We start from the raw sequence: 17,987 nt of genomic DNA, 5'->3' as shown, positions 1-17,987 counted from the left end.
GCCTTTGATCGATGTCGGCCCAATACCATCGGTTTCTTTTTAATTTCGTACTAATAATATTGTTTTGGGCTTTATCCCTCATTTTTTTATTTTAATTACATTCATTTTCAATAAATAGGACTCTAGAAATGTTAAATGATATCGAGAATCTTCAACTCCTCAAACAGTTTGAGTAAGCGAGCTCGTGAGGAGTTTTTCAATAATGTAATTTGATTTATACTTAAATCATAAGTATTATTTTAGGTATATAATTATTCAACTTGTTAGTACTCCGAAGTTATGAGTGGTGCTTAAAAATAAGTGAATGATATAGGTGTTCAATTTCGTAGTGCTCGGTGAGATGTATGTTTTGAAATTGTTTCTGTACTTTATTTTATAAGTATACTAAAATATTTTTTATGTTCATTTTTTTATATTTTTTAAATTGTGTAAATTATGTTATCTATAAATGAGACTAGAAAATGAAAGTACTATATTAATAAACTGTTATTCAATTTTTTCGTAAAATGCAAAGTACAAACTACTCTAATTCAATAATGCAATTTTATTTTATTTGATGAAGAATGCGATTAAATTTTCTAGCAATATGTTCTCGAAAATTATATATTACTTCATCCGTCCCACAAAGATTGTCCAATTTTTCTATTTCGCTCCGTCCCAAAAAATTTGTTTCATTCCATTTTTTACCATTTTTGGTAGCAGACCTCATATTCAACTAACTCATTCCTACTCACATTTTATTATAAAATTAATATATAAAAGTAAGATCCACGTTCCATTAATTTTTTCAACTCATTTTTCATTACATTTCTTAAAACTCGTGTCCGGTCAGAGTGAGACAATATTTGTGGGACGGAGGGAGTAGTAAATAATAACCGCCTCCAACCGAACCTAACCAGGCACAACCTCGTATGCACAGCGTACAACATCAACGACCTTAAATAGCCGTCACCGTTTAAGGCGTTTTTCGTCCCCTTCAGTTGTCTCCTTCACACGCCAAGGTTTTCTATTCAAAAGAAAAAAAAAATAATAATAATAAAGAAAAGTTCTGCTCAAGCCCTAAATTCGATCGAGCAATACTCCGGCGATTTTCGATACATCTATTGATTTGAATACCTAGGCGGCGAGGATTGGCGGCTCGATGAATCGTCGTCGATTTATATCGAGGCTTCCCCTTTTGTTGATTTATGCAAGCACGATTCTAATCATCTATTCCCCAGGTAAAAATTGTTTTCCTTGTGATGATCTTCGTTTGATTGAGTTTATAATTTTGATGATTAAATATGTTTTGTGATCGTATGAGAATTCGGTTTTGGGATTATCGATCGTTAGATATCTTCGTTATGTTATTGATATTGGCGCCTTCATGAGCTGAACTGACATCATTGATGACAGAAATGGATTTAATGGATAATTTTTGAAGTTGCGTTTGGGGTTTTTTTTCGATGAGCTAAAACCTTAATTGGAATAGAAAACAAGTGAATATGCTTTGAGGACCTCTTGTTGTTAAGCTTAAGTTAATATTTGCATATCAAAGTTAAAAAAAAGGCAATTATTGTGTAAGCTTTACTTTGAGAGAGAATGATTTGGTGGGGATTTTGAAATTGATGAGAAGGTTTTCTTTCATTTTACTTAACTGTATTTATAATGAGTGTGGAAAAGGTAGTGATGTTGTTGATGCATTTGAGTTTTTGCTGCTGAATTGATGGTATTGTTTATATTGTGGTTTATCTCTCCTGCCTCCAGCATTGATATCAGCAGCAGTTGTCACACTTGATAACATCGAGATCTTCAAAACTCATGAATGGATTCCGACTAAACCCAAAGTCTACTTTCACTGTAAAGGAGAGAGTGAGATAATTCTACCAGATGTTACAGACAAGCATGTATTGTATTCCTTCAGGGGTGAAGAATCGTGGCAGGTAATTTCCTGATGATTTTCGAGTGATTTTAACATATTCTTAAACTTCTTAGTTGTTTCTGTGAAGACTCTTATGATTTTAAGTTTGTGAAAATTGAAGCATTTATAAATTTGTGCTCGTATATTATTTTCTATGTTTTGTTGTTGAAGAAGAATATCAGTACTACGATATTCTTTATAAGAAATTCCTTCTAAATTCACAAATCGCAATAACTGTGTCCCACTTGTTCTATTTGTCTACTGTTGCCTGTAATCACAAACTTTTGAAAGTTGGTGTAGTTACTTGGCTGTCGACGATTCCTGTTATCCTTAACATGCTTACTTGTTACGGCCCGTTGTTGTCTGATTATTGGTTATTCCTGTCATTTAGATTATTTACACCTTGAAACCTTAGAGGTGATTCTGAATTACCTCTTGTTTGTCCCAGCCCCTAACAGAACTTTCTGATACGAAATGCAAACGTTGTGGACTCTATGAGAAGGATGCCGTTAGACCAAATTACGTATTTGATGAATGGGAACTTTGTCCATCTGATTTCACACGGTCCGATGGCAAGTATATTCATGTGAGGGAGAAAGAGTTCAATGCCACATTTCTATGTAAAGAATGTGTTGCTCAGGAAAAAGGTGAGAGCCCTCATATAATATTTCCTTTCATCTTCTAATTGTATTTATGTGATGCAAAACTCTCACAGCATCTCAGGTTGCATAAATTGTCGTGTTAAAAAGTTGCATAGTTCGTACACCCTCTTTTCTTGGCGAGCATATGAAAGAGTCACTCTGTCATTGCATTTCTAGTATCTATGTAGAGCCAGTGGATGTGATTTGTATACACTCTGAATGTTCGTGCGTGCTATTTTTCTCTCAGATGACTGCTCAGATACCTTTGAAATATGCATTAATATTCCAGTGAAGCATACACTCATTTTAGCTAACTGATGAATTTTATGATTGTTTTTTCAGCTTCATCTTCATCCTCATCCTCACTTTCGGATAAGGATAAAACTAATTCCACTAACGCAAAGCAAGAGGATTCAAGCAAAATGCTACCTTGGCCTTTGATCGTAGTTATCAGTTGTGCATCCCTGATCTTGTTTACAGGTGGCCTTGTAGCTGGTTGCAAGTGGTGGCAGAGACGAAAGAGGATGCAACAGCAGGCTCAGTTCCTCAAACTTTTTGAAGATGCTGATGATATCGAGGATGAATTGGGTATAGGCCCTCTCAGCCATACAGTTTGAATCACACATCCTGATCTTCTCACTCTTTGTCTGTACACTATGGGATAGCTGCAACGGGACGAGCTCTATTGTATAGGTGTGTATACTCGATGTTCATACACAGACAAAACATTGCACAATCATGCCCGCATTTGAGGTTTTGGGGTAGTTCAGGCCTTTGCTATGTGCATTTCTTTTTTTTAGGACCTGACAAAGACGGCATCACCAATATATGTACTACCATAAATAAAACACGAGATGAGTGGTTATTTACCAGGAAATAGTGAACTGTCTATGTAAAGATCAAGAAACAAAAACCCAGCAAGAAAATGGACCCTTTTTATTGCATCATATTCTGCCTTCAATTCCTCATCTCGTTACACATTGCGCAACACTTGCATGACTTTGCGTCTCTTTTGCTCGCTGTATGGTAGGAACGAGCAACACTTGCGTCTCTGTTGCTCGTTTGAAGAACACGAGAATGTGAATTGATGCAAGTGTTCATCAACTCGTAGTTGATCAGATTTCCGACTAGCATGGATACGCAGTCTCATAAGCAAATTGTCCTATGAAACTGGTTTTCGTTCAAAATCGGAAACCTCAACTTCTAGAGTCGAGAGATTCAAGTGGGGTTTGAAAACAAGTTCGAATAATACAAACCCTTTTCAATAAAAATTGGAAACACTTTTTTCTTGTTTCCTAAAATATCCCTCATGCCGACAGCTAGAGGGCTAACCCTCGTTCCGACGATCAGTGCACTAAGTGGTAGGAGTTTAGCCAAATGATTTACTTCATTTACATGGACATGAATCGTAACCTCATGCTTAAGCATTATCTAATTGTCGACAAAAATGACTTAAAAAGACTATTCCAAAGTAATACTAGTAATTATCCCAACCAATTAATATGAACAAAAACAAAATTAAAAATTTAGTAGTAAAAAATATACCAACACTTCAAATTAAAATCAGAAAAAATCCCTAAATTCGGAACAGAACCGCCGCTTTCTTCATCACCAGATTTCTCCTCCATGATTCTTCGCCACACTGAATTTTTGCGTGTTGCAGCGCCATTGTTATGTTGAGAAAATGCTGAGAAGAAGATTCACTTCAGTGTTTCCCAGCTTGATCCGAGCTGCATCAACACCAAGGTTTCCTCCTCAGCTACACTATGCATCGCCGTATGCTGCTAGCTTCAATCACCGGTGCGATTCAGCGAGCGTGAGGGCTTACAACAGCCTTTTGGCGCTGAACGATCTGAGGGATAATCCAGGGTCGCTGTTACGATCTTACTCCGCGGTCGACCTATTTTAGCTCGTCACGGCCGAACTCAGTAACTGCCGAGCTAAAATGACTTCTTCTCGGTCTTCTTCTCTTAGTCGTCACTGCCGAGCTCAATGACTTCTTCTCGGTCTTCTTCTCTTAGTCGTCACTGCCGAGCTCAATGACTTCTTCTCGGTCTTCCTCTATTAGTTCGGCGTTGCCGAACTCAGCGATAAAACGCAAAGCTCAACACTTGAATGATCAATGAAAGGATGATTGTATTGATATGAATTGATAAAAGTGTCTACAATTGTAACGATTACACAAAGAGGAGCTCCAGATCCACGATCTGAGCTGATTAACTCTCAACTAAGCAACTTCAACGATAGCTCAAAACAAAGTAACTATGGCTATTTATAGTTCACATCTTAGCTCGCATCTTAGCTCGCCTCGATCATCTTCCACGTCGGATTGTTATACACATCATAGCTCTGCTCCTATTGGTTGATCACACGTGTTCCCGCTCTCTCATTGGTCGATCAATTGTTCTTAACTAACTCAACTAACTCCTGCCACGTCACTGAGATCACATGTATGTTAATACACATGCCCACGTTGCATGCATGTATGTTGTTGATGTTAATCTTGTGCATGCAACAATACTCCCCCCTTAAGGTTCCTTGTCCGCAAGGAACCAAGGAAATCTTGCCTTAATGACGTCCGCGAACTCCCAAGAAGCATCAGCTGGTGATCTCCCTTCCCAATGAATAAGCCACTTAGTAGCCGCTTGGTTCTGCCGTTTAACCATCTTCCTATCGAGCACAGCCTGTGGAATAGCATCATTAATATGAGAAATATTAGGTAGATCAATAATAGGACCTGTTGGTGGAGAAGCCGGCTTCAATAAGGACACATGAAACACATTGTGGATCGTAGCTGAAGCGGGCAGATTAAGCTTATAAGCTACTGCTCCAATTCTGTCTGCAATTTGATAAGGACCGAAATATTTAGGCTCAAACTTATGGTGTTTCCCTCGCACTGATCTCTGCCGATACTCCCTTAATTTCAACCAAACCCATTCCCCCACATCAAACTCTCTATCAACTCGATGCTGATCAGCTTGTTTTTTCATTCTATCAGCAGCTTTTTGCACATTTCTTTTAAGTATGCTCAGCATTTCTTCTCGGTCCCTTAACGCCAGATCTACTGCTTCAACATTAGAGTCACCCGGCAGATAAGGAACATGTAAAGGAGGTTCAAAACCATATAGAGCTTCAAAAGGAGTCATTTGGATACTAGAATGATATGTAGTGTTGTACCAATACTCAGCCAATCCTAACCAATGGACCCAAGTATGTGGTTTCTCACCCATAGCACATCTCAAATAGCATTGTAAACTCCTATTGACTATCTCAGTCTGTCCATCAGTCTCTGGATGGTAAGCAGTAGAATATAGCAACTCCACTCCAAGTAAGTTCATGAATTCTTTCCAGAAATTTCCCACAAAGATGGCTCCCCTGTCACTTACAATTTTAATGGGCATCCCATGTAATTTAAAAACAGAATCAAGGAATACCTCAGCCACCTTTTTTGCTGTAAAAGGATGTGAGAGAGCCATAAAGTGTGCATACTTACTCAATCGATCCACCACCACAAATATAGTATCAAAACCCTGTGAACTTGGCAATGCTTCAATGAAATCCATAGAGAGATCTGTGAAAAGTGCAGTAGGAACTGGAAGAGGTTGTAATAGTCCGGATGGAGCTGAGTTACTTGGCTTGTATCTCTGGCAAGTAACACATAATCGAACAAATTCCCTGACATCCTTTCTCAATTTTGGCCAATATAAGAGAGCAGATACCCTCTTGTAAGTACCCAATACTCCTGAGTGACCAGCTAAGGTAGTTCCATGAAAAGTAGACAAGATTTGAGCCTTTAAAATCACATCATTTCCCACCACTAACCTGCCTTTCCTTCTTAGTTCATCTTTATTCCAACTGAACTTTGGGTGAGAATCCTTGTCTTGTTGTTTTTCATGAAGAATCTTTTGTATCAAAGGATCTTGTTTCCATGACTCCTTGATTTTTGCAATCAACTCAAGGGGAATCACAAAAGAAGTCAAGGTATAAGTCATTATTTCTGGAACTCTGGAAAGAGCATCAGCTACTGAATTATCACAGCCTTTCTTGTATCTGATTTCATAGTCAAAGTGCATTAGCTTAGTCATCCAAGCTTGCTGCGTAGGAGTAGTTAATTTCTGATCCATCAGGTACTTCAAACTCTGATGATCAGTTAGAATGATGAATTTTTTACTCTGCAAATAGTGATACCATTTCTTCACAGCCATCAAAATAGCTAGCAGCTCTTTTTCATACACTGATAGAGCCTGATATTTGGGAGAGAGGGATTTACTGATGAAGGCTAAGGGATGCTTATCTTGCATTAGCACAGCTCCAATTCCAAACCCTGAAGCATCAGTTTCCACTACAAACTCCTTGCTAAAATCTGGTAGGGCCAACACAGGGGCTGTAGTCATAGCTGCTTTGAGTTTATCAAAAGCTTCCTGTGCTTCTCCAGTCCATTTGAACACATTGCCCTTAATCACTTCTATCAGAGGCCTTGCTATCACCCCATAATTTTGCACAAACCTCCTGTAATAACCAGTCAAGCCCAAGAAACTTCTCACTTGTTTCACAGATTTAGGCTGAGGCCAATTTCTTACTGCTTCTATTTTTCCCTCATCAGTTGAGACTCCAGCTTCAGAGATAACATGGCCAAGATATTCTACTTTTTTACACCCAAAAGTACACTTACTTCTTTTTGCCAATAAGCTGTGCTCCCTCATTAATTCCATAACAACTCTCAAATGTTGCTCATGAGCTGCTTGACTACTACTATATATCAAGATGTCATCAAAAAACACCAATATAAATTTCCTCAAATGATTTCTGAAGATAGTGTTCATCAGATTCTGAAATGTTGCAGGTGCATTTGTTAAGCCAAATGGCATAACTAGGAACTCATAATGCCCTGAATGAGTCTTAAAAGCAGTCTTATGAATATCCTCTGGCTTCATCCTCACTTGCCAATAGCCAGATCTCAAATCAATTTTGGAAAACCAAGCTGCCTCTCCTAGCTCATCCAACAGTTCCTCAATCACAGGTATGGGGTATTTATCTTTGACAGTGATGGCATTTAAGGCTCTATAGTCCACACACATTCTCCACGTAGAGTCTTTTTTCTTTACCAACACAATTGAGCTTGCAAAAGAACTCTCACTATGCCTAATAACCCCATCCTTAAGCATCTCCTCAATCATTGTCTCAATGACATTTTTCTGATGTGCTGCATATTTATAGGGTCTCATATTCACTGATTCAGCTCCCTCTTTCAGTACAATCTTGTGATCTTGCTCTCTTTGTGGTGGTAGTGTTTTTGGCTCCTCAAATACTTCAGCAAATTCTCCCAGAATCAACTTAAGATTAGGCCAGATTTCCTCAACACTGATTTCATAACAGTAGTCTGTTTCAACTTCCACAGCAGGCATGCACTGATTCAATTTCCTCTGATTTACATCCTCTTCTTCTGGATTCATGATGTGTAGAAAGTTCAACTGCTCAGCCTTTGGTATCCACCTCTCACCTTGCAATTTCACTTCTTCTCCATGGAAATTGAAGATCATACTGAGATTATTAAAGTTCCATTTGATTTCACCCAAGGTAGACAACCATTCTCCACCCAAGATAAGATCATAAGTTTCCAGAGGAATAAGATAAACCTCTGCACGAAATCTGGACCCTTGCATTTCCCACTCTAATTTGCTACACTTTTGAGTACATTGCAAAATTTGTCCATTGGCTACTTCCACAGCCTTTGAGTTAACAGGAAGTAACTTACAGCTAATTCTTTTAGCCACTTTAGCACTCAGAAAATTATGAGTACTGCCAGTATCTATTAGAATCCTTAAGATCCTCTTCTGACAATTCCCTCTAATCCTCATTATTTGAGGTCCATCCTTACCCCAAACCGCATGTAATGAAAGCTGTAATTCAGACTTTTCATCCTCAATTTCTTCATCTGCTTCCTCTTGTTCTTCATTACGTTCCACTTCACCCACATCCAATAGCTGCACAACATATGATTTCCTTTTGCTACACTGATGATTTGGAGTAAACTTTTCAGTGCACCAAAAACATTCCTTCCTTGCTCTTTTTTCATCCATTTCTTTAGGAGTTAAGTTGGTACTAGCTCTAACCCCTCCAATTCTGTTACTCTCCTTGTTTCCTCCATTCCAATTATTCATAGTTCCCACTTTATTATTAGTAGCAGTCACTGACATTGGTCTGCTACTCGAATAATAGCTGCTACTAGTCTGTAGAGTGTTCTGATTTCCTTTAGCCTTAACTCCTAAGGCTCTAACAGTAAGTTCTTGCAGCTTAGCTAAGGAGTAAGCTTCAGCTAAGGTCTTAGGTCGAAACATACGTACAGGCATTTGTAATTCATCAATCAATCCGGACAAAAAGAAACTTAAAGCTTGATCTTCTCTAATTCCAGCTCTAGGATATAATTCATCAAAAATGTCCATATAGTCTTGTAGCGTACCTTTTTGTTTGAGGTTCCTGAGATCAGCCAAAGGATCCTCGTACGCATGAGCACCAAAACGAGCTGCTAGAGATGAGCTATAACACGGCCAATCAGCATAGGCCATATCTCCATGTAAGCTCTCAAAGCCTCTATGCCACTGCAATGCTTTCCCTTCTAGATGAATCGCAGCCACTCTAACCCTCTCCTCATCCGGTACCTTAGCCACTTGGAAAAAATACTCAGCTCTCATCATCCATCCTTCAAAACCGTCACCATCAAACTTAGGAAACTCATATCGCGTCGATCTTCCCCAATCGGATCCATTTTCATACCGATTTCCCTTGCTACTGCCTTCACCGGTTTCCATTTCATGATTCTTCTGATTTTGCAGGTTAATTGCTGCCATTGATTGCATCAACTCTCTAATGTCGTTTTTATGCTCCTCTCGCATCTCCTGCATTTTCTGCTCCATCATCTCTAGCATTTTCTTCTCCATTTCTGCGCCTCGAGTCACCGTTCCTACGTCCGGAGATCGATTGCTCTGAATACCACTTGTTACGATCTTACTCCGCGGTCGACCTATTTTAGCTCGTCACGGCCGAACTCAGTAACTGCCGAGCTAAAATGACTTCTTCTCGGTCTTCTTCTCTTAGTCGTCACTGCCGAGCTCAATGACTTCTTCTCGGTCTTCTTCTCTTAGTCGTCACTGCCGAGCTCAATGACTTCTTCTCGGTCTTCCTCTATTAGTTCGGCGTTGCCGAACTCAGCGATAAAACGCAAAGCTCAACACTTGAATGATCAATGAAAGGATGATTGTATTGATATGAATTGATAAAAGTGTCTACAATTGTAACGATTACACAAAGAGGAGCTCCAGATCCACGATCTGAGCTGATTAACTCTCAACTAAGCAACTTCAACGATAGCTCAAAACAAAGTAACTATGGCTATTTATAGTTCACATCTTAGCTCGCATCTTAGCTCGCCTCGATCATCTTCCACGTCGGATTGTTATACACATCATAGCTCTGCTCCTATTGGTTGATCACACGTGTTCCCGCTCTCTCATTGGTCGATCAATTGTTCTTAACTAACTCAACTAACTCCTGCCACGTCACTGAGATCACATGTATGTTAATACACATGCCCACGTTGCATGCATGTATGTTGTTGATGTTAATCTTGTGCATGCAACAGTCGCGGCAGCAGAAGACGAGGAAGGGGCGTGGTATCGGGTCGGGTAAGGGGAAGACGGCCGGGCGGGGACACAAGGGCCAGAAGGCTCGTGGCACCTATAAATTCGGATTTGAAGGCGGACAGACGCCGCTCCGCCGCCGCCTTCCGAAACGAGGCTTCAAGAATTCCTTCAGTCTCACATTTCAGGTATCCTCATTTTGATTCAGCTCATTTTAATTCGATTGCTGATGTTATGTTAGGTTAAATTCATCTTTGTGAGCTTCAATTGTACTGCAATTGCTCATTTGGAAAAACCTAGAGGAGTTTCTACTTGTAGCGATTATGTGGTGTTAATTCTAGTGTTTGCATAGGTTTTCCACCATTGATTTAGCTTATAAATATCATTACATAGAATAGAAAGAGTTTAAAGATGAATCAAATGATTTATAGAGCTCATGTGGAGATTATTGAACATACAGTGAAGTTGTGAATCAAGCAAAATTAGCTCAATGATAGGAGTTATCAAGATTGACTTGCATTGGGATATCCCGTAATTCCGATCTAAGTAAACATGGGACTATAAGTGGAGTACTATTTTTATCTATCTAGGTCAATCTTTAAAAGTAAGTGCTCCTGATTGGTTTGGCTTCTACAAGTATACCATTTTAGATTTGATATTACACGAGTGTTTCTTAACCCTGTATTTCTTTGTATCACTAAAGAACTACAAATGTAATGTTCGTGTACAAGGTAAACTTAGCTCAATGATAGGAGTTATCAAACACCTTGGGATATCCAAAATTCGAATTTTCAATCCATCCAAGTAAACAAGAAGGGATTATACTATTTTTATCTATCTGGGTCAATCTTCAAAATTAAATGCCCCTGATGGATTGGACTTCTCGACATACACCATTTTGGATTTGATATTACACGAGTGCTACGCTATTTTTCTTTGTATCATTAAAGAACTACAAATATATTGTTTACAAGGTAAAATGAAGCTTTGAGGTGTTGTACAGACCAGAAGTTGTAACTTTTACCTTTTAATTTGCTGATATCTGCAACAGCCACTTGTTATTTGGTCCTGAAAATGATCGTGAATGGAGAAATGCATTCTGAGAGTTTTATTTACTTGGTAAAAGTAGAAATTCAGTGCGGATCTCTTACGTTTTTGTGTGACTGGATTTGAGTTAAACCACTGCTGATTCATCTCGATGGGGATTCCAATTAGGACAGGGCCTAAAACATTTTCATCCTCTCCGTCTGTTTTTTGCATATTAGTCATGTCTCTTTCTCTCTTACTCTCTTGTGTTTGGCATACATAATAAGGTTTTAAAGATGCTTTTGACTAGCTTTCTGATAAATTTGGTTAACTGTTGGTCACCTGCAGCCTGTTGGTTTAGGAAAAATCGCAAAGCTGATAAATGCTGGGAAAATTGATTCTTCAGAATTGATAACGATGAAAACTCTCAAGGTGTGTAATGTGTATATTAGCTTCTTATGATACTCTCTCTCTCTCTCTCTCTCTCTCTCAAGCCTTATCTGAAAACTTGCACTATGTTTTTCCCAACTAAAGGACCGTGGAGCTATAGGCAAGCAAATAGAAGACGGTGTTAGACTAATGGGACGCGGAGCTGAACAGATTGAATGGCCCATCCATCTAGAGGTAACCTTTCCTTAACAAGTTTCACATTCTCAAACTATGTTTAGCATCCATTTTTTGCAATTTCAATAACCTCGAGCCACACAGGTTTCAAGGGTGACAGTAAGGGCGAAAGCAGCAGTAGAGGCTGCTGGGGGGACGGTGAGACGTGTGTATTACAACAAACTGGGGCTCCGGGCCCTGCTGAAACCGGAGTGGTTCGAAAAGAAGGGCAGGCTACTTCCAAAAGCAGCAAGGCCGCCTCCGAAATTGAAAGAGAAAGTAGATAGCATCGGCCGATTGCCTGCCCCAAGGAAGCCGATACCTTTCACTGCTGAAGAAAAAGAGGCTATGCCTGCTGCTGCCTAAACTGCTTAATGACTACTTTGGAGGCAAGGCAAAATGCTGAATTTATTATAGAATTTGCTTTAGTTTTGTTTTGTTGTTAGTTGAGATGATGTTCTTGCTCCAAGAAAAATAAAATTTTGTTGTTTCTTGAGATGATTTTCTATGTTGTTAACATGTCTGAATAACCCCACACACACACACACACACTTTAATAAGACATGATTTATTTTATAACAAATGTTTGTTCATTTTGGGACAATAATTAGTGCGACTAGGCAAGGCATGTGGAAAGAGGGAGGTAGTTGGGGTTCAATTATTTTAAATGGACCATATTAATTAATTCTAATGTCTTTTATTAAAATTGCTTAACTGGCAGAATAATTGTTTTTTTATCTGCTTTTGATATCTAAAATAAAAGTTTAGCAAATTGGCTTTACTAGAAATCCCCCATAACACCAAATTTTACTTTATTTAGGAATTACTGTTTCTTATAGTTAAATAAAATACTAATCACAACCAATTTTTTTTTCTGTCTCCGCCTTAATAGTTAAATAATTCAACATAAAAATATCCCACTATTATAATTACAAAAACTTATTCACACATTCTTACTTTTTTCTTAAATTTATTTTGGAGCAATACTTTGGTCGGTATTGAAATAATACTTTTGCTTCATTGTAAGTTATCATTTAATTTTTAATGAGATAAATTATAATGTTTAAAATAAATTAAAAACTACATCACGCTACAAACAACCAATATTCCATTTTTTTTTCATTTTTAGTCATCCACAAATATTAATTATCTTCTATTGTTAATAAGTTTCTCTATATAATAAAATAACCCCAATTATCTTTTTATCTATATATATCTCATACTTCTATAATCTATTTGATCCAAATATAATTTAATAACAATTTATAAAATTAATTTCATTAATTCTTGTCTCATTTCCAAGAAAATATAACATAATAAATGTGCATTCATTTACATTTTTAGATGTAAGAAAATTCAAGGCAGATGTTTTGTACACAATCACCTACCATTCGGTGAGAAAAAAAAAATGGACGACTCTTAAAAATATATTCTTGGAATCTTCTCTCTACAAAAAAAAAATCAACCGATTTCACTTCTTCTCGTGGCTAAACACTTCAATCTTCGCAGCATGGATTCGTTTCTGGAAAATCAGCAAATTATTGAATTTGTGTAAGTATCGTTTATGCTCTTTCTCTTCAATCACTACTTCCGATTTCAAAGCATTTGATTCAAGCTTCAGCTTTTGCATTTGCTATCGCACTGTTGTTGACTTACTAAAAAAATTTATGTGAAATTATGTTGTTAGGGCTATGTTTGACTAGAAATTGAACTGGAGTTGATTTTGAATTGGGATTTACTACATCATAGACTTTGTCAAAATTTTTTTTTACAATTTTCCTCTTTGGATGTGATTTAGTTTTGCAGTAGAGCTAAAAGGGATAGAATTATTGCATGATCATTTGATCTTAGTGTGTTCATTTTGTTGCATGCAGATGTCGGAAATTCCGAGGATTGGAACAATTTTGAGGATTTTGTTGTATGGATTTATGTTGATTTAGGGTTTAGAGGATTGTAAATTTGACATTTTTTGGGGGTGAATATTTGTGAGTGAGCCAAATGAATGTGGTGGGTAGAGTTGGCAGCATCATAACACAAGGAGTGTACTCGGTTGCCACACCGTTTCATCCGTTTGGTGGGGCGGTGGACATAATCGTTGTTAAGCAGCACGATGGGACGTTTAGGAGCACGCCTTGGTATGTTCGGTTTGGGAAATTTCAAGGTGTTCTCAAAGGGGCGGAGAAGCTTGTCCGAATAGAAGTCAATGGTGTCGAAGCCGATTTTCATATGCATCTTGATAACTCGGGTGAAGCTTATTTCGTCAGGGAGGTTGACGCGGAGAAGGATGATCGGGAGGGTGTTAAGGACCCGGAGAGTCTTGAAGGCGGGAGGGAGGACAATAGCAGTGTTTATAGTAATGCAGAGAGCGGTTCTAAAGAGAACGATTTTTTGGGACAAGAGATCGATGAGTTTAATGGTGGTGATGCGGAGATGCAAGATTTACGCACGACTCTTGGTATGAAGAGGTTAGAGAGAGCCGAGTCTGACAATGAGCGGATTTTCTATGAGTTTCAAGATGAACAATCTTCTTTGGATGGTTCAGTTGAGTTCTCTGAGTACGATAATTTAGATAGTGTGGAACATGCATTGGAGGAATCGCAAAATTCGAATTCGGAGGTGGTTTTAGTGAGTGTGGACGGGCATATACTAATGGCACCTATATCATCATCCGTGACGGATGCTGCGAGTGTGCAACTGAGCACGCCTCAGTTTCACCTCGGACCGGGCGAAAGAACTCAACAGTTTAACAGGGGTGATGATATGTGGACGACTAATTGTATGGCCGAGCTTGATTCTCCTATACATGAAAACACCCCTAGAAAAAATTGCAATGGAGACGAGAATCCTCAATCTTCTGAACACTTCGAGCCTAGACAAAGTGACAAAGATCGTCTATACCATGTCCAAGAAAGTCTGGATTCATCTATTCACGACAAGGAGTTCAGTGTAGAAAGTGGCTCTGAAAGTGCATCAGGCCGTTTTATTACGTGCGATGTTTTCAAGAGTTGCCATGAGTTCATGGAATTGTCGCAGCAGTCTGCAAACGGGGATCGGGAGGATATCAGTTGTTCAGGAGACCAGAAATCGCCTTTGAGTCCTTTGACGAATGACGAACATGTAGAACAGAATCTTGAAATATCAAGAGACAATGGTGAATCAGATTGCGACGAGTCTGGAATGCCTAGCCGTGTCTCGTTGCTTGAGTCACAGGTTGAAGCTGCAGCTCAGGAAAGATCTACTTCCAATACAGATCACGATGATTCTGATCGCATGGCTGTTCGGTTTGCTACCGTTGATCAGGATTCAGGGAAACAAGTGGAAGATGATCGAACTATCCGAACAATGAATGATGGCAGGGAGTCTCCTTCTGATGTATGTCAAGAAAGGGACCACGTTGAACCTCATACAGCTGCTCCAACTGAACCGTTCGGTAAAAAATTTCATTTAGTAACAGCAAGATTACCACTACACTACATTCCTAGTTTCCTTCATTTTCCAAATCTGATAATATCATAATTTTTTAATTGCAGGGCTGGAAATATCTCTTTGCGCAAAGTTGCTTCATGCTGGAATGGGTTCGAGTGCAGCACAAGATGCCTTCGACGAGAAGCGCATATCATTGGAGGAATTTAAACTTTCACCTGCATCAGTTGTGAAGAGTGAAGACCTGATTGTTAGAATTCAGGGGAAGTACGTACCATGGCATAAAGCTGCACACATTGTTCTCAGCATGGCTGCTTTTGGCGAGGATCTACCGGTCGAGGCAGAAGACGCAATCCCGGTGGAACAGGAGAAGCCAGAAAAAAAAGAAGACGATCCACAGCTGGTTTCTACTCCATCTCGCAGATGGAGACTCTGGCCAAATCCGTTTAGGAGGGCCAAGACACTCGAACATGCCACTAGCTACTCATCTAATGAAGACGTCTATGTTGGTTCCGAATCCGGCTCACAGAGTCAACAGGCCGTTTCGACCCCCACAGCACGTGCAGCCAGTGAGTCTCCTCGCAAGCAGTTTATTAGAACCAATGCACCCACCACCGAACAGATTGCATCTTTGAATCTCAAGGAGGGGCAAAATATGGTGAGTTTCAAATTCTCTACCAGAGTTCTTGGATCCCAGAAGGTTGAAGCTCATATGTATTTGTGGAAGTGGAATACACGAATCGTGATATCAGACGTGGACGGGACTATTACCAAGTAAGTTTGTTTCACATTTCATTTCCTAATGTGTTATTGCTGACTGTAATTGGCTGAACACTAAAGTGTTTTTCCTTTCTCGCTCCTTGCTTTGAGCGGGTTAATGATAACAAAACAAAGATGGAGACCTGATAACCAATCCCAATTCCCACACAGCTTTGGTTTTGCCTAAAAAAATCGTGTCTGCTTGTTTCTAGGTCTGATGTTCTTGGCCAGGTCATGCCGTTGGTAGGAAAAGACTGGAGTCATTCTGGGATCGCTCATCTTTTTTGTGCAATAAAGGTAGTATCTTTAAATTCCGCGTTTTTGGTCAAGCTGATTCATACCATGCATTCTGAGTTTCAAACCGAAACTCATTTGATTTATGAATTTGATTATTGGAAATATGAAGAACTGCATTTCTGTAGTTTTGTCTTATTATTAATGTTTCTGCTACAGGAGAACGGATACCAGCTCTTATTTCTAAGTGCACGAGCTATTGTTCAAGCATATTTAACGAAAAGCTTCCTATCCAATCTCAAGCAGGTATAATTCTGAAGACCGTGAGTCTAAATGGCGTTTCTAATCACAATATGTTTGTAGCATATAAATTTTCCTAGTTGATAAGATGGCCCGAATTTGTTGTAATGTTTGGTCCACATAAATCCGTGCTACTCTAACTGTTAACTTCTGCGTACGTTCTTGTGTTTCTTGAGCCAGCGGAAACTTTATCCTCGTATTATTTTGAGACTTATGTGGTTATTGTTTTGTTTCAATACGGGCAGGATGGTAAAAGCTTGCCAACTGGACCTGTTGTCATTTCCCCTGATGGATTATTTCCCTCGTTGTACCGAGAAGGTGACATCCTTCTCCTTGGCATATCTTTTTACTTGATACATGAGAGCCATCATCGGAGATTAAGTGTCTACATACAGATGAAACCTGTTTTACGAATTTTGAAATCTAATCGCAAAATTCTGTCGCTCAAACTTAGTGGCATTACAAGACTTAAATATATGGTTGTTCCATTCTTGATTAGTTTGATTCGTTCGAACGTTATTTCTCTTCATATATGGTTGTGAATTATGATAAACCCATTTTCATTTTCTCCAATCTTTTCACTAATGCATCTGACAGAAATGTTGTGTTGTGCCAGTTATACGACGAGCTCCACACGAATTCAAGATTGCCTGTTTGGAGGTAAATGTCAAAATCCATTTGCTATGCGAGATTTGTCAGCCAAGAACCTTTACATGGTTATGCAATCTTTGTGTTACAGGATATTAAGGCGCTCTTTCCACCCGATTACAATCCATTTTATGCGGGTTTTGGAAACAGAGACACCGACGAGCTCAGCTACCGGAAAATTGGGATTCCGAAGGGCAAAATCTTCATAATCAACCCCAAGGTGAAGTCTTTGAGGATTTAGTCTAAAAAGAATGCAAGAAAAAAGAAAAGAAACACTCCAACATTCCTTTGAATGTTTTTTTTCTTGCAGGGGGAGGTGGCCATTAATCATCGTATTGATGTGAAATCATACAGGTCGTTGCACACGCTGGTGCATGACATGTTCCCGCCAACGTCATTGATCGAACAGGTAACCCCAAGCCATACGGGAAATCACGTTTTTCATGTTTCTTGATGCTGAATTTGCATCCGCACAGGAGGATTATAACTCGTGGAACTACTGGAAAGTGCCTTTGCCCGATGTCGATAACTTGTAGAAGCCAAGTTCGAGCCCAGCTCGGCCCGAATGCAGAGAGCTGTATCAGTGGCTGTAGATGCTGGGACATAATTTTTTTGGTAGCTAGTATTCTTGTTTCCATCACTTTTTCTTTCTCTGCCTCAGCATATGATTTAGTTAAAAACTCCATTTATAGATATATGTATCCATATATAGACCATTCATGTTGTACTAAGTTGATGCACATATTCATCTTTAATCAATAAATATATTCTTCCCATTTTACTTTTATTTTCTTTGTTTCTGAATCCTATTTTTTT

The 17,987-nt window shown here is 38.9% G+C and overlaps 3 protein-coding genes across 3 annotated transcripts; all 3 read left to right on the top strand.

Moving 5' to 3' along the window:
- Nucleotides 1-956: 956 nt before the first annotated feature.
- Nucleotides 957-3,488, top strand: LOC121749810. The gene is made up of 4 exons (XM_042144456.1): nt 957-1,220; nt 1,747-1,922; nt 2,349-2,547; nt 2,884-3,488. The coding sequence occupies exons 1-4, from the start codon at nt 1,142-1,144 to the stop codon at nt 3,156-3,158; spliced, it is 729 nt and encodes a 242-aa protein (XP_042000390.1). The 5' UTR covers nt 957-1,141; the 3' UTR covers nt 3,159-3,488.
- A 6,683-nt stretch (nt 3,489-10,171) lies between these two features.
- On the top strand, nt 10,172-12,303 carry LOC121748068 (50S ribosomal protein L15-like). The gene is made up of 4 exons (XM_042142277.1): nt 10,172-10,366; nt 11,553-11,636; nt 11,739-11,828; nt 11,913-12,303. The coding sequence occupies exons 1-4, from the start codon at nt 10,172-10,174 to the stop codon at nt 12,171-12,173; spliced, it is 630 nt and encodes a 209-aa protein (XP_041998211.1). The 3' UTR covers nt 12,174-12,303.
- An 871-nt stretch (nt 12,304-13,174) lies between these two features.
- LOC121748475 (phosphatidate phosphatase PAH1-like) lies at nt 13,175-17,958 on the top strand. Its single transcript, XM_042142861.1, has 10 exons — nt 13,175-13,358; nt 13,682-15,237; nt 15,338-16,004; nt 16,202-16,286; nt 16,443-16,529; nt 16,769-16,841; nt 17,140-17,183; nt 17,263-17,391; nt 17,482-17,580; nt 17,648-17,958. The coding sequence occupies exons 2-10, from the start codon at nt 13,806-13,808 to the stop codon at nt 17,705-17,707; spliced, it is 2,676 nt and encodes an 891-aa protein (XP_041998795.1). The 5' UTR covers nt 13,175-13,358; nt 13,682-13,805; the 3' UTR covers nt 17,708-17,958.
- Nucleotides 17,959-17,987: the final 29 nt, after the last annotated feature.

Source organism: Salvia splendens, chromosome 9, assembly GCF_004379255.2.
Source record: "Salvia splendens isolate huo1 chromosome 9, SspV2, whole genome shotgun sequence".
NCBI classification, from domain to species: domain Eukaryota; kingdom Viridiplantae; phylum Streptophyta; class Magnoliopsida; order Lamiales; family Lamiaceae; genus Salvia; species Salvia splendens.
Note: the sequence above shows the minus strand (reverse complement) of the source record. Positions and strands in the feature narration are given on the sequence as shown.

Coding starts and splice junctions, on each gene's coding strand:
- LOC121749810 (XM_042144456.1), top strand. CDS start 1,142: ATGAATCGTCGTCGATTTATATCGAGGCTTCCCCTTTTGTTGATTTAT. Junction 1,221..1,746: donor TCTAATCATCTATTCCCCAG/GTAAAAATTGTT, acceptor TCCTGCCTCCAG/CATTGATATCAGCAGCAGTT. Junction 1,923..2,348: donor GGGGTGAAGAATCGTGGCAG/GTAATTTCCTGA, acceptor TGTTTGTCCCAG/CCCCTAACAGAACTTTCTGA.
- LOC121748068 (XM_042142277.1), top strand. CDS start 10,172: ATGCAACAGTCGCGGCAGCAGAAGACGAGGAAGGGGCGTGGTATCGGG. Junction 10,367..11,552: donor CCTTCAGTCTCACATTTCAG/GTATCCTCATTT, acceptor GGTCACCTGCAG/CCTGTTGGTTTAGGAAAAAT. Junction 11,637..11,738: donor TAACGATGAAAACTCTCAAG/GTGTGTAATGTG, acceptor TCCCAACTAAAG/GACCGTGGAGCTATAGGCAA.
- LOC121748475 (XM_042142861.1), top strand. CDS start 13,806: ATGAATGTGGTGGGTAGAGTTGGCAGCATCATAACACAAGGAGTGTAC. Junction 16,842..17,139: donor TCCCTCGTTGTACCGAGAAG/GTGACATCCTTC, acceptor GTGTTGTGCCAG/TTATACGACGAGCTCCACAC. Junction 17,184..17,262: donor TCAAGATTGCCTGTTTGGAG/GTAAATGTCAAA, acceptor TTTGTGTTACAG/GATATTAAGGCGCTCTTTCC.